General features: G+C 40.5%; 1 protein-coding gene across 1 annotated transcript; it reads left to right on the top strand.

The window, feature by feature from the left end:
• The first annotated feature begins 1,155 nt into the window (after positions 1-1,155).
• Positions 1,156-11,671, top strand: map1lc3b (microtubule-associated protein 1 light chain 3 beta). The gene is made up of 4 exons (XM_086301691.1): positions 1,156-1,405; positions 4,594-4,649; positions 9,205-9,311; positions 9,955-11,671. The coding sequence occupies exons 1-4, from the start codon at positions 1,366-1,368 to the stop codon at positions 10,130-10,132; spliced, it is 381 nt and encodes a 126-aa protein (XP_086157817.1). The 5' UTR covers positions 1,156-1,365; the 3' UTR covers positions 10,133-11,671.
• Positions 11,672-12,103: the final 432 nt, after the last annotated feature.

The raw sequence follows: 12,103 nt of genomic DNA, 5'->3' as shown, positions 1-12,103 counted from the left end.
GCACGTGCTCCCTTAATTCTTTTAAATAAATGCTATGGATCAACTACTTAAAAGAGATCAGACAAAGCATTACTGGTATGAGAAAAAAAGGAGGAGGAGCAGGTAAACCAGTTTTTCAACAGGGTTGTTAAAAGACTGAACCAGCCTTGTGGTTTCTAGTGTCCCTCCTTAGAATACCTTTCTCCAGCACTACAAGGCCATGAATGGCCGTCTCCTCCCACCAACACTCCCCCAGTCCCTCAACAACAACACTGAAATACTTCCCAGAAGCAGGAGGGCACCTCCACTCATTTCTCCTATGTTCCTTTTATAGACTGCTCCTCTATATGCCATATACTCATCAAATCCAGCTTTCCTATACAGTTCCATGTTTTTGACCTCTCTCTGAGGCTGAAAAAGATCCATGCTTAAGAAGTCCCCACAACTCTCAGTAACTTCAGTGGCTTTTATGTACAATGCTATGAAGTCCTTCAAAAGTCAATTCTACAGCACTTCAAGCTTTTGGTATGTAAATATTTGGACCTGCTGAGGTGTGTGGACTAGAATGGCATCATTGTGAAGGATGCTTCACAGAGCAGAAGTGTTCAAGAAGTATGGTCATTAACACCAGATAAAGAGGACCTATTCTGCTCATTTCCTGCTCTATACTCCATTGGAGTAGCGTACACTTGCATTCTTTTTCTTTTATACTGGCCTCAAGGGCCCAATATAAAAGAAAGGTCGTCGACTGTCTGAATGGGGCTGTTTTAGCCCCCTAATCCAGCTTTCTTCCGATGGGCTGCCCCCTGTTAAAAATCTTATTATTATTATTATTATTATGTTAATTTTTTTGTAAAGCGAAAATGGTCAGATTTCTGAAACTGAAGATAAACTGTTGATATACAAATTAAATTTGTGGCCATTTTACCAATGTTTTCTTTCCATAAACATTTAAACATTTAAACATTTTATTTTATTTTTTGATAAAATAAGCGTATTTTTTTTAATTAAATCATACGTATTTTTTAATAGGTTGGTTCAATTTTAAATATCGTCCGTGTGGAGACAGTGGCCGTTAGGGGGAAGAAAAAATAAATTAAAAAGGAGGCAGAGGAGAGGAGAGGGGTGGTGCGTGACGTCATGGGTCATGTGACTGGTTTGTTTTGCTTGCTCCAGCTCGCGCTGACAAAAACAGAGGCAGAGGAAGGAAGCGACGACATCAAACCAGCTAGGAGCTCATCTCTATGCGTTGGTGTGTCGCCAAGAAGCTGCCAGCACCGCGGACACGGATAGTTTAATACGTTGTTTTTAGCTTTTATATCGCTGCTTCGAAACAGACACTACCTCCGCCTTCACCTACTGCCAGCTGACCGACTTTGGTGCACCATGCCTTCAGAAAAAACCTTCAAACAAAGAAGGACATTCGGTAGGTCTTACAGTTTCCTAATTTTAACATGTCTCGCTCTGCTTTTCCGCCTTGGGTCGTGGGTTTTCGGTTGTGCCCCGAATTGTCCTCTGAACTGCCCAAAAGTGAATCACAGCGTTGGCGTGCACAGGCCAGGTGGGGGTTAGTTGTTATCCCCGTGCCGAGTATCAGCCTACATTTTGTCAGGCTGCTTCTACTTTCTGCTGCTGCTGATTAACAGAATCAGCCTCCTCGTTGGGCATGTGCTCCTTTTAACTTATAGATGAAAGACAGTTGCTTCCACTCGTGGACTTTGAGCTTTAGATGTAGACGAATATGATGAGGCTGTGAGCTGCTGGCTCGTGTCTCTGTAATGTTTACTTGTGCGAGAGCAGTGCGAGGAAAACAAAGTGGTGTCGAAACGCAGGGCAGAGAGAGGAGAGCTGCAGGATTGGGGGATGGGACAGTTTGTGGAGGAAAAGAAAAGAGTTTAAAAGAGGAGAAAATGTAAAACTGCAACTGAACACGTGGAGTTTACGTGTCCTTCTTTATTTTCTTTCTTCCTGTTTTTCTTTTTTCTTTTTTGGTTTTGGTGCACAGGCCATATAGCCTCGATGCAGAGGATACTTTCACTTGTGTTTCCCAGCCAACAGAGCTAAATGTAAGGCCTGCAAACTCACTGCCGAGTTTCCATAACGCAACGATTATTTAACATTCTTATCCTGTTTATTGGGTTTGCTGCTTGTAACTAAACGATGAAAATCATAAACTAAGTTCAACAGACTTGATGGCCAGAACTTAAAAATATGGAACTTTTTTTAGTGTTGTCGTTCTAGTTTTTGTTTGGTGTAGTTAGTTTTGCTGCTAGAATTTTGAACATCTTTTCAAATCATACGAATTATTCAAATTTGATTTAAAAATAGCATTTTTATCTCAATGAAAAGATGAAATTTGGATGAATGTATTTAATATTTAAATAAAATAATAATGATACCAAAGAGTGACGTTATAAAAGTAGATAACTTTTTAACTTATGTCCGTATCATAATTACTACCTAATAAACAAAGATGTGTACTTGCTGCCTTCAACGTTAGAAGTATGTTTCCCAGCATGACTAAACATGCATGTGCTTCATGTTATTGGTCTAAATATACACAAACAAAGCGTGTGCGTTCCAGCCTGCTCTGACAAACGTGTTATGTGTACATATGATGATGTTAAAGTTGGCATGAAGCTGTGACAGTCCAACAAGTCTGGTCCAAAAACTACTGGTTAACGTGGTCATGTGAAAATTTTTGTAATATTGCCATTTCAGAAACAGTTTTGTGTGTATACATGAATGTTTACTCAGTGATAAGGGTCACTAGCTGGTAGTCATGTTGCCTTTTATCTAATCTTTGTGTTACTGTCCTCTGTGGACAGAATAATCTAGCCCCATGTGTTTAGTTTTGTTTTTTAACATAAATGATCCGTTACGTAGTTACTAGGCTTGTCATAGAATGACTCAGGAACTTAAAGGGAGTTTCCCAGTGTCCCCTTGAGGTAACTGACGAATTCCCAATATTACATAACAAAGATGTATTTAAAAAGCACATCCTTTTAACCTCAAAGTCATTTGCTTCCCATTTAGTTGGTTTTTCTCTCTCCCTTCTTGGTCTGGTCATGAGAGACTGACGCATGCAGAACTTCCTTGTTTCTGATTGAAACGCAGTTATGGAAAAATGTAATAATAGAATTTTTTTTTTCAGTTTTAGCATGAAAATAAACATTTGTGTTTTGGCCGCAGCATGTTAATCAGTTAATTTAGTTAGACAGTCTTACAGTGGCCGCACAGTTTTCTGAACAACAACTTCTTTCAGCGGTGGGTCACAGGGACACCAGAGACTCAAAGCTTCAGTTTTTTTTTTTTAATTGTCTCTACTCGACTCCATTCAGGTAATTCAAGGTCCAAAATCTGATGTTTAGTTCAAGTAGGTAGTGCTGCTGCAAGTAGAAGGTGATATTTTTGGTCATATGTGCTGGTTGTAGACTGTGTGTACAAAAATTATGTTGCCACCTGTTGGTTTTGGACTAATTTTTATCCCTGTTTTCTGGAGTCAAAAGCATTAGATGACCAGCTGACGCCAACAAGCTTGGTTAGCAGCTGTATCTATAAGCTGTACAGGTGCAGTGCAATGACATGCATATCTGCTAACCATTGCTAATAAACAGACCAATTAATAGTAGAATTTCAATCCAGTCTTTGGGTTATCACTGTGAAGAAAAAACCCAATTATTAGTTCTGCTTTCAGCCAAGATTTCCAAGGAACTAGAATGCACATGTCCGATAAACGCACACAAGATTTGCAATCCCAGTAATCAGTGCAGACTTTGAATAGATAATAAGTGGATCATAATTTTTTGCCTAATGATCTGCTAATCACTGCTAATGAGTGGATTTTAGAAAAGCCCATCTTGTTTTCACTCGAGCGCTTTACCCCAGTAAGCAGTTTGTTCCCGTGTGATTCTGTGCTCCATGTCTCTAATCCTACTTTTTCTTTTTAATTGAATTGGACCTATTATGGTTTTCGTTATGTTCTTACATGTATGCACTGTTAAAATAGTGGTTGCTCATACTGAACGTGACTAAACTTTCAACTTTGAGGCACGTGTGTACAAGTTTACCCTGTGCTCTGAAAACGCACTCTGTTTCAGACATTTTTTTTCTGCTCTTGGCTATGTATGATGTCAGTAAGAGCAGGTATCAGATAATATGCTCAGCAACAGCACCCACCTGCTGCCCTCTTTGTTTAGGACAGCCAGTAAGAATTCCTAAAACAGCTTGTACCAAATGAGAGAAGACATATTCTAAACTATAGATCTGTCTAGTACATAAAGCTTACCGGTGTTATAAATGTTTAACGGGACGCTTTTTTAATCTGTTTCAGAAATTAGTAGGCAGCCACTTACAGCTGTGACATTGTTTGGTCTGATGTGCATCACCTCGCAAACCTGTTGAACCACAGGTTGTAAAACCAGTCACAGTCACCTGATACGAGAACCAAAGATATTATTGTGCAGATAGGGATATGTAAAACAAACAGCATGCAAATAGGATAGGATTTGCTGCCAGCTTTTTTCTTCTTTTTGCCTTATTTGTCATTGACCGTGTTTGTCTTTTATCAGCTCATTCCGGTTGATGCCCACTGACCTTTTTTCTGCTCCACAGAACAGCGAGTAGAAGATGTCAGACTGATCCGGGAGCAGCACCCCAACAAGATACCTGTGAGTTCAAGTACATGTTTAAAATGTCTGAAGCTGACAGTGATGTTGGTGTGGTTGTGGACAAGTGTGATGTGCAAAGCAGCACACAGGAACTTTCCGCAGTAGAAAATGTTACCGCATATTTCCTGGTTGTAGCTCACAGCGACTGATTAAATGTCTTTTGTCTGAAAGAGTTTTCTGTTCCTCGATGGGATTTTCCAGTCGACTCTGTTGGAGATGCATTTATCATTTTAGCAGTTGTGATGTAGCAGCTGTTTTTTTTCTGGAATGTTGTGTTAAAAGTGGGTGCAGCTGCATTACCATGTAAGTGGCCAGCACCTCTTAGCAACCACCAATAAACAAACGCACACCTCGTGTTTCACCTGCTCATTTTATCAGTGAGATAGAGTATCAGCACAGCTTTGCACCTGTCGTTTCATGTAAGGGCTCTTCTCGTCTGTGTGTTTGTGCACGCTTCCTGTGTGCTCCCCGGGGTTATAAACTGCCGTGTCACAGTAAGTATGAGACCAGAGGCAGATGTGCTGTGTCACTGTAATGTAACTCCACCCAGACAGCCACAGTGGAGCCTGAAGGAGGTGGAGAGGCAGACTGCTAATAGCTTTCACATTAGGGTCAGACTCAGTAGTGTCCTGCTTTCACAATACACAGGGGTCAGCACATGTCTAAATACTTCAGGTGATATAGTAGTCTCGCATCACTCTTTCGCCACATTTCTTTATGTTTTGCTGGGAAAAGGGAAATGTGTTCAGTGATTTTAGGGCTGCACGATTAATCATTAGAAAATCGCGATCTCGATTCATACTTATGTGCGATCTCATTTCCAAATGACAACGATTTAAAAAAAAAAAAAGACAACGACGATTGTACCGCATTTTGATCCGGGACGTAATCTGCATGAAAACAAGCGCTCACTCTTCCTGCTCAACAAATGACAAGGCCGGAGCCTTATACCACGTGATACAGAAGCTGTGCCGTGTGATGCTAAAATTAGCAGGGAAAAACAACGGAGAGCACGTGACAGGAGAAAATCCGTCCCGGTCAACCACCCAAACATCAATAACGGAAACCTCATACCCTATACACGCCGAACTCCCGCAGGCACAAAGAAATTACGGAGGCTATCACTTATCACCTGACCAAAGATATGGCTCCCATCAACACTGTGCAAAACCAGGGATTTAGGAAAATGATCAACACCCTAGACAAACGCTACACAGTGCCGTCCCGCAACTATTTTTCTATTGTTGCACTACCTGCTCTATACACGCAGCGTCGAGCAACGGTGGAGACGGAATTTCAAGCAGTACAACATTTTGCGGCAACCACAAAACGTGAGACATTTGTTGTTTTGATGTTCAGTTTCAACTGTTACGAAGTTGATGTGCAGTTAATAAGTGCAATAAATATTTATATTGGAAAAGAAAATCGTTAGAGAATCGTGATCTCAATTCTAAGCCAAAAAATCGTGATTCTCATTCTATGCAAAATCGTGCAGTCCTAAGTGATTTATTGAAATGTGCAAACATATGTGTAAATGGAAAACAGAGTGTAGAATTCTACTGAGTCCCATCTGTCTTTTCAGGCCAAGATATGACTTTTGGGATCCTCAAAAGAGTGTCCTTTCAGGTGCAGGTGTACAGCAGAGTGCTGTCCTGTTGAGGTGGCCTCCTACCTGCTCTGTGTCATGCATTTGTGGAGTGATTGTTGGGTTTGGTTGTTTTAGAACTGAAGGCGCTTTTTGGACTTTGCTCCTCCCTGCGCATGTTGAGGTTTCGCCCTGTTAAAAGGGAGTTTTTACTTTCCACTATCAATTGCTTGCTTATAGGAGCTTATCTGATTGCTGAGGTTTCCTCTGTGTTATTGTAGGATCTTTACCATGCAATATAAAGCGCCTTGAGGCAACTGCTGTTGTGATTTGGCGCTAAATAAATAAAGTTGAATTAAATTAAAAAATTGTAAAATGTCTTCATAAACATAAAGAACCCACTTATTATCTTTTCAAGCACTTGAAACTGCCACGACCTGGGTGATTGAGAGCCCACACAGACATGCTGCCTGCAGACAATTTTAAATTATAAGTTTCTTCTGTGCAAATATTTGAATTACCAGGTACTTTGTGCAAGCAGGAGCAGGTTCAACTGTGGGATGAAATCCTCTCTGGGAAAGCAACCGAATGAGCTCTGGCCAGTCAGCCAGCTGCACAGTAAACTTTTAAAGACTGAAGAAGTTGTGCACTAGTAAATCAATCATGGATGACATTGGCTAAAAATAATAATGAAATGCTCTTTAAAAAATTATCAAATATTCATGGTCTGTGTGGAAGCAGACAAATAGTATTTTGTTATCTGAAATAATATATGAACCAATTACTTTGAAACAAAACAGCAAACCAATTTCCAATGTCCAAAACTGATTGCAGCTTCATTTTCACTTGCATTGCTTGATAAACAGCCCCTAACACGACAATATTGAAAGTCTGGAGAAAGAAAAACAGTACATTTTCTCATCTGTGAGGCTTAAATATTAGAATGTCTTTATCTTGTACTTACTAATAAAATATAAAGTTAGGATTTCTGAACTAAACAGCTGCTCTAACCTTTTAACTTAATTCAAACAGTAAAGTCAGTCTACACATCACTGGCCTGTGAAAGCAGCCTTGTCATTGTCTTGTGGCACTTTCAGCAGAAATGGTGAAGAGGTTTACTGAGGCCGCTGCTTTTCTGCCCAGATGAAATGCATTAGCATGCCAAGCGAAAGCTGAGGAAGCTCTGGGTCAGCAGGTCTCACTGGATTAGTGCTAGAACCCCTTAGTGCTGTGGTCTGGACTGTAAATCTGAAGTTTCCCTTTGTCAACAGGTGATCATCATGCTGGTATTATACTCACTTCTGGACATGCATACAGACAAGTAATTGTTCTCATTAGACTGTTTTCCAGTTTGCACTTGGTGCCCTTGTAGTGCAGCGTCTGCACACTCACAACTTATCGAAGGGCACGCAAGCATTCACACAATTTGTGTTCATGTGATGATAAAATGTAGGTCACTCAGACCCAGGCAGCCTCTCACACACTCATGGACTTCTGTGGGTTGCACTGGGTGGGTCAAGCATGTAGGACACTCACTCAGTTGCAAGAATTTTGTGTAGCTGACGCCTGTTCTATCACACAGTCCGCTAATGTTGTGTAACGTCAGGTCGCAGTTCATCAGATGTTTGCGTTGTCACAGGGGCCTCCGCGGGGTAGAGTCTACAAACCTTCAGTGCTGTGGTGCATGGCTTCATTAGTACCAATGTGATCATTACAAAATGCCATAACTTTTTGAAGGGTTTTCCTTCGCAAATACATTTGCTCTGATTGGTTAGCTGACCCAGGAGAAATATGGCAAAGTTGGTTATGTACTATAACCTTAACTATATAAGCTCTAGTATAGCCTTAACCTCGTAAGAGCTGTTGGTTTGTAACAAAAACCAGAAGTTCAACCAGGTTTCAATCAGAATCCAACAAAGGACACAAGAAGATTTGCACTGGACTATTTGTGGTTTTAAACCATGTACCATCAGACAGTGCGGTGTTGCCTCGGTACATTTAAGCAACACTGAACAATAACACACAATAACACCATAATATTGGTTTTTCATTTCCTGAAACGCGAGTGCATGAAACATCTTGTTCACTCCTGCAGCCGACAACAGAACATTGTTTGTGTTCTGCTCACAGTGAGACATGTTAGAATTAGCAGCTTTCCTAAAGTGGAAAGAGGGAGTAATGCCTGCTGCTAGGCAGGCTCTAAAAAAAGAAAGAAAGAACAGTGTCTACATTTTGAATAAGACACGTTAAACACAGAGAAGTGTCTTAAATATTTGCGTAACAAACGAGGAAAGTTGTGCTAAAAAAACACAACCCCACTGCTATATTAGTTCTCCACAGCTATCCAGTCATTCATCATCATTGTCACCCGAACTGGGCTGGATTTGCATTCTTGTTTTCCCTTGTAGTTGCGCTCCATCAGTTAAAACAGCTAATTAAGACAAAACATGTGATCGGAAACTAAGATTGTGAGTGCGGCCTGAGTGACAGTGATTGGTTGTTTTTTGTTAAGAGAAGCTTTGATTCGTTGAACTTATAGGCCGCTTCAGAGCGTTAAGTAGAGGCTGACAGCCTTTGTTTAATCAGCACATCACTGTGAGTTAAATTGGGTTTTGCCAGCCTTTAATACAGAGTCTGATTGTGATTCTTTCTGAAGTGGAGTCTAATCCTGTGGGTTTGAAACCCATCTTACATATCTTAGTAAAACAATGGCATTCCCTTTCAAGTCTAACGCAAATCTTGATCTAGTAGATGTGGATTTAGATTCACAGGGACCCGACTGTGAGGCAGAGAGCTGTGTTCTTTTATTTAACCTCTCCATCTGATATTGGCAGCTCAAGCTTCCTTATTACATCTCACTGGTCTCAGACACACAAAGGGCACAGGAAATGCACCATTCATGGAAGCTGACCAGCTAAAAGAAGAAAAAGAGGAGAAATGAATTGCTGATAAAGTTTTTGCCTCCTGCAGGTGATCATTGAGAGATATAAAGGAGAAAAGCAGCTCCCCGTACTGGACAAGACCAAGTTCCTGGTGCCAGACCATGTCAACATGAGTGAACTCATCAAGATCATCAGGTAGACGCTGACCTCTTCTCTCCTCCTCACCATCTCTCCTTTACATTCATCATTTTCTCCTCTTCAGTTTTGTTTGCTTTTCTTAAATATCTCCAACTCCTCTTTTGTCTGTCTTTTCCTTCACTTTCACTTCTTTTAATTTCCTTTCATCTCCTCTTTCTTTGGCTTTCCCTTTTCCTTTTTTTTTTTTAAAAACGTCTTCATCCCTTTTCCTGGCATCAAATTTCCTTTCTTCTTTCTTTCATCTGTTTTGCATATTTGTTACATACAAAACATATTTGCATATATATTCTTCTTACTTACTCATTCCATGTTCTGTATTTTTAATGACCTCAATATACCAAACCTTTGTTGCACTTTTCTGAGCTAGCAAACATATGGATGGATGGATGGATTGAGGGAGGAAGGGATAAATAGATGGATGCCATATTTTTTCCATACATTTCCTTTTCTCTTTCTTTCAATCTCATATTTTATTCACTCTCCTTCCCCTTCTTTCATTTCCTTTCACAAGTTCTTTTCCACTTCTTGATTTTATTCCTCTCCTATCCATAGTTTATACTTAGGATATTTTTTCCCTCTCACTTTCTTCTATTGTCTCCCCTTTTTCTCACTCTTTGTCATGTCTTTCATTCCCCACCAGGAGGCGCCTCCAGCTAAACTCCAACCAGGCTTTCTTCCTGCTGGTTAACGGTCACAGTATGGTGTCTGTGTCGGCCGCCATCTCTGAGGTGTATGAGCGAGAGCGCGACCAAGATGGCTTCCTCTATATGGTATACGCCTCCCAGGAAACCTTCGGCGCTGCCACGACTGCCCAGTGAACAACCTTCCTTCATCCCTCAGTTTCTTCTTCCACTGGACCCGGCGACTGGACAGTTGTAGTTTTTAGTTTCCCCGTCCCCCCTTTCATGTCTCTTGTCACATTCTTTTGAGTATTAACTGTAAGAACTAAAACACAGACACAAACTGCTAAATCTAAACACAGCATCTGATCGTCTGTCAGCTCATTTTGGTCCTGGTTATTTGTCTGTGTGCCGCCACTCTCAGTCTGTAGCATAAAGCCGCAAGGGGTGACCAGAAACAGCAGAGTTTAGGTAGAGAGATCCCCACCCCACCTAAAATGTAACCGACTCAGGCCAATAAGAGTCTTTCCTCTCTGGATAAATCCTGTCCTCTGGCATTTACATGTTGATGGCATTTTCAGTTTCCAGTGTTGTGGCTAAACGTCTCCTAGGCTGTATTTATGTTAATGTATATATAAATTTCAGGTAGTGATGTTACATAAAAAGGTGGTGAGGCTCACCACTTATCTGTGTCTATATATACATTAGACAATGAACAAAGCCAGCCTTCTGTTGCAGTTAGAAGATAAAGCTTGGGGATTTCTTTTGCCAGAGAGATTTGAAAATTAAGAAGAGAAGATCCTTAAGCGTCACGTGTCATCACATTCCCTTCACGGTCTTCCTTCTTTGCCGTTTTTACACCTTGCTGCATTTTGTAGTCTGAAGCATCCTCGCTGTATGATGTTAGGAAACTGCTTTGCTCTTGAAACAGATGATTGTAGTCCACCGAAAAGAGAAAAAGAAAAAAAAAAAAAAGATGCCTCGTTTGTTGGTGTACAGATATTGTTGACTTTGAATATAAAAGGGGTTCCGATGTGAGTGTAACCAAGTTGATTTTTGGACACACTATAAGGAGCGTGGTCTGATTGCACGAGTGACTGGAGGATTGATGGTGTTGCTGGAAGGAAAAAAAATGCAGAACAGGGGAGGAGTTTGCCATGTCCTCATCCTTTTTTTCCTCTTTTTTTTTTAATTCATTTTTTTTTTTTTTTTTGCAGAAACAATGATTGGAGAGAGCAAAACACAGGCAGGTTCACGAACATCGTGTCTGGCTGTGGGTTTTTGTTTTTTTTTCCTTTAACCCACAGGGCTGATTTTTCCCAGAGCTGTCACTGCTGTTCAGTTTCACTTCACTGAATTACAACAAGCACTGTCACTACAGGGGAATTTAGGAATTTACACCTGCCCAGTAGGTTTTTAAAGGGCGGCACTCTTTCACAGATTTGAGTTTTAGCTGCTTTATATCACAGTATTTTTATCTTTTTGGTTCCTTTATTTAATAGGCTTTGTTTTTTTTGACTGTACGATGCGTTGCGACTATTCGCTGTCTGCAGTACAAATAGTTTAAGCTACTGTGTGTTTGTAACAGAGGGGTGGAGCATTTGTGTGTGTGGGTGTGTGCATTGTCCTTTCCGCCTGCTCCTCTGTTTCACACACATCCACATACAGCAATATCACACAGCCTCCTTTATGTATTTATGTTGGTATTTTGTAAACAATAAAAGGAGGGAAAAAAGGTTCCTGTATTTTGTTTTGTTTTCCTGACCATTAAACCCTAAATTGACTTTATTACTGCTACATATGTGAAAGGACAGCATTAAAAGGTGATGCTGTAATTTAAACAACAGAATGCCATATAATGACGTCTGTGCTTACATGTCCAACAGCTGATCACCGATTTGTATAAAAGATGCACATAAAATACGTGATTGCCCGACTGACTAATCACCTTGTCTGTTGCTTGTTTTAATGCTGAAGGGCAACCCTCTTCTGAGTTCTTTACACTGAAAATCAATTAGATTGAACCAGAGCAGACAGGATCATAGCAGTAACAGCAAAAATGCCAAATGTTAGGCAGCTTAGAGAATTCTACTTTTAAATACCACAAATAGGAACCACAAATAAGCCTAAAGCCTTAGAGTAAAGTGCCCTAATATAGTGATACAATAT

The sequence above is a fragment of the Aulonocara sp. 'chitande type north' Nkhata Bay genome, linkage group LG7, assembly GCF_057382095.1.
Source record: "Aulonocara sp. 'chitande type north' Nkhata Bay isolate Kocher_YH1m ecotype deep benthic linkage group LG7, A_spYH_male_GT1.1, whole genome shotgun sequence".
Taxonomy (NCBI): Eukaryota; Metazoa; Chordata; class Actinopteri; order Cichliformes; family Cichlidae; genus Aulonocara; species Aulonocara sp. 'chitande type north' Nkhata Bay.
This window is presented reverse-complemented; position numbering and strand designations above follow the sequence as displayed.

Coding starts and splice junctions, on each gene's coding strand:
- map1lc3b (XM_086301691.1), top strand. CDS start 1,366: ATGCCTTCAGAAAAAACCTTCAAACAAAGAAGGACATTCG. Junction 1,406..4,593: donor CAAACAAAGAAGGACATTCG/GTAGGTCTTACA, acceptor TCTGCTCCACAG/AACAGCGAGTAGAAGATGTC. Junction 4,650..9,204: donor AGCACCCCAACAAGATACCT/GTGAGTTCAAGT, acceptor TGCCTCCTGCAG/GTGATCATTGAGAGATATAA.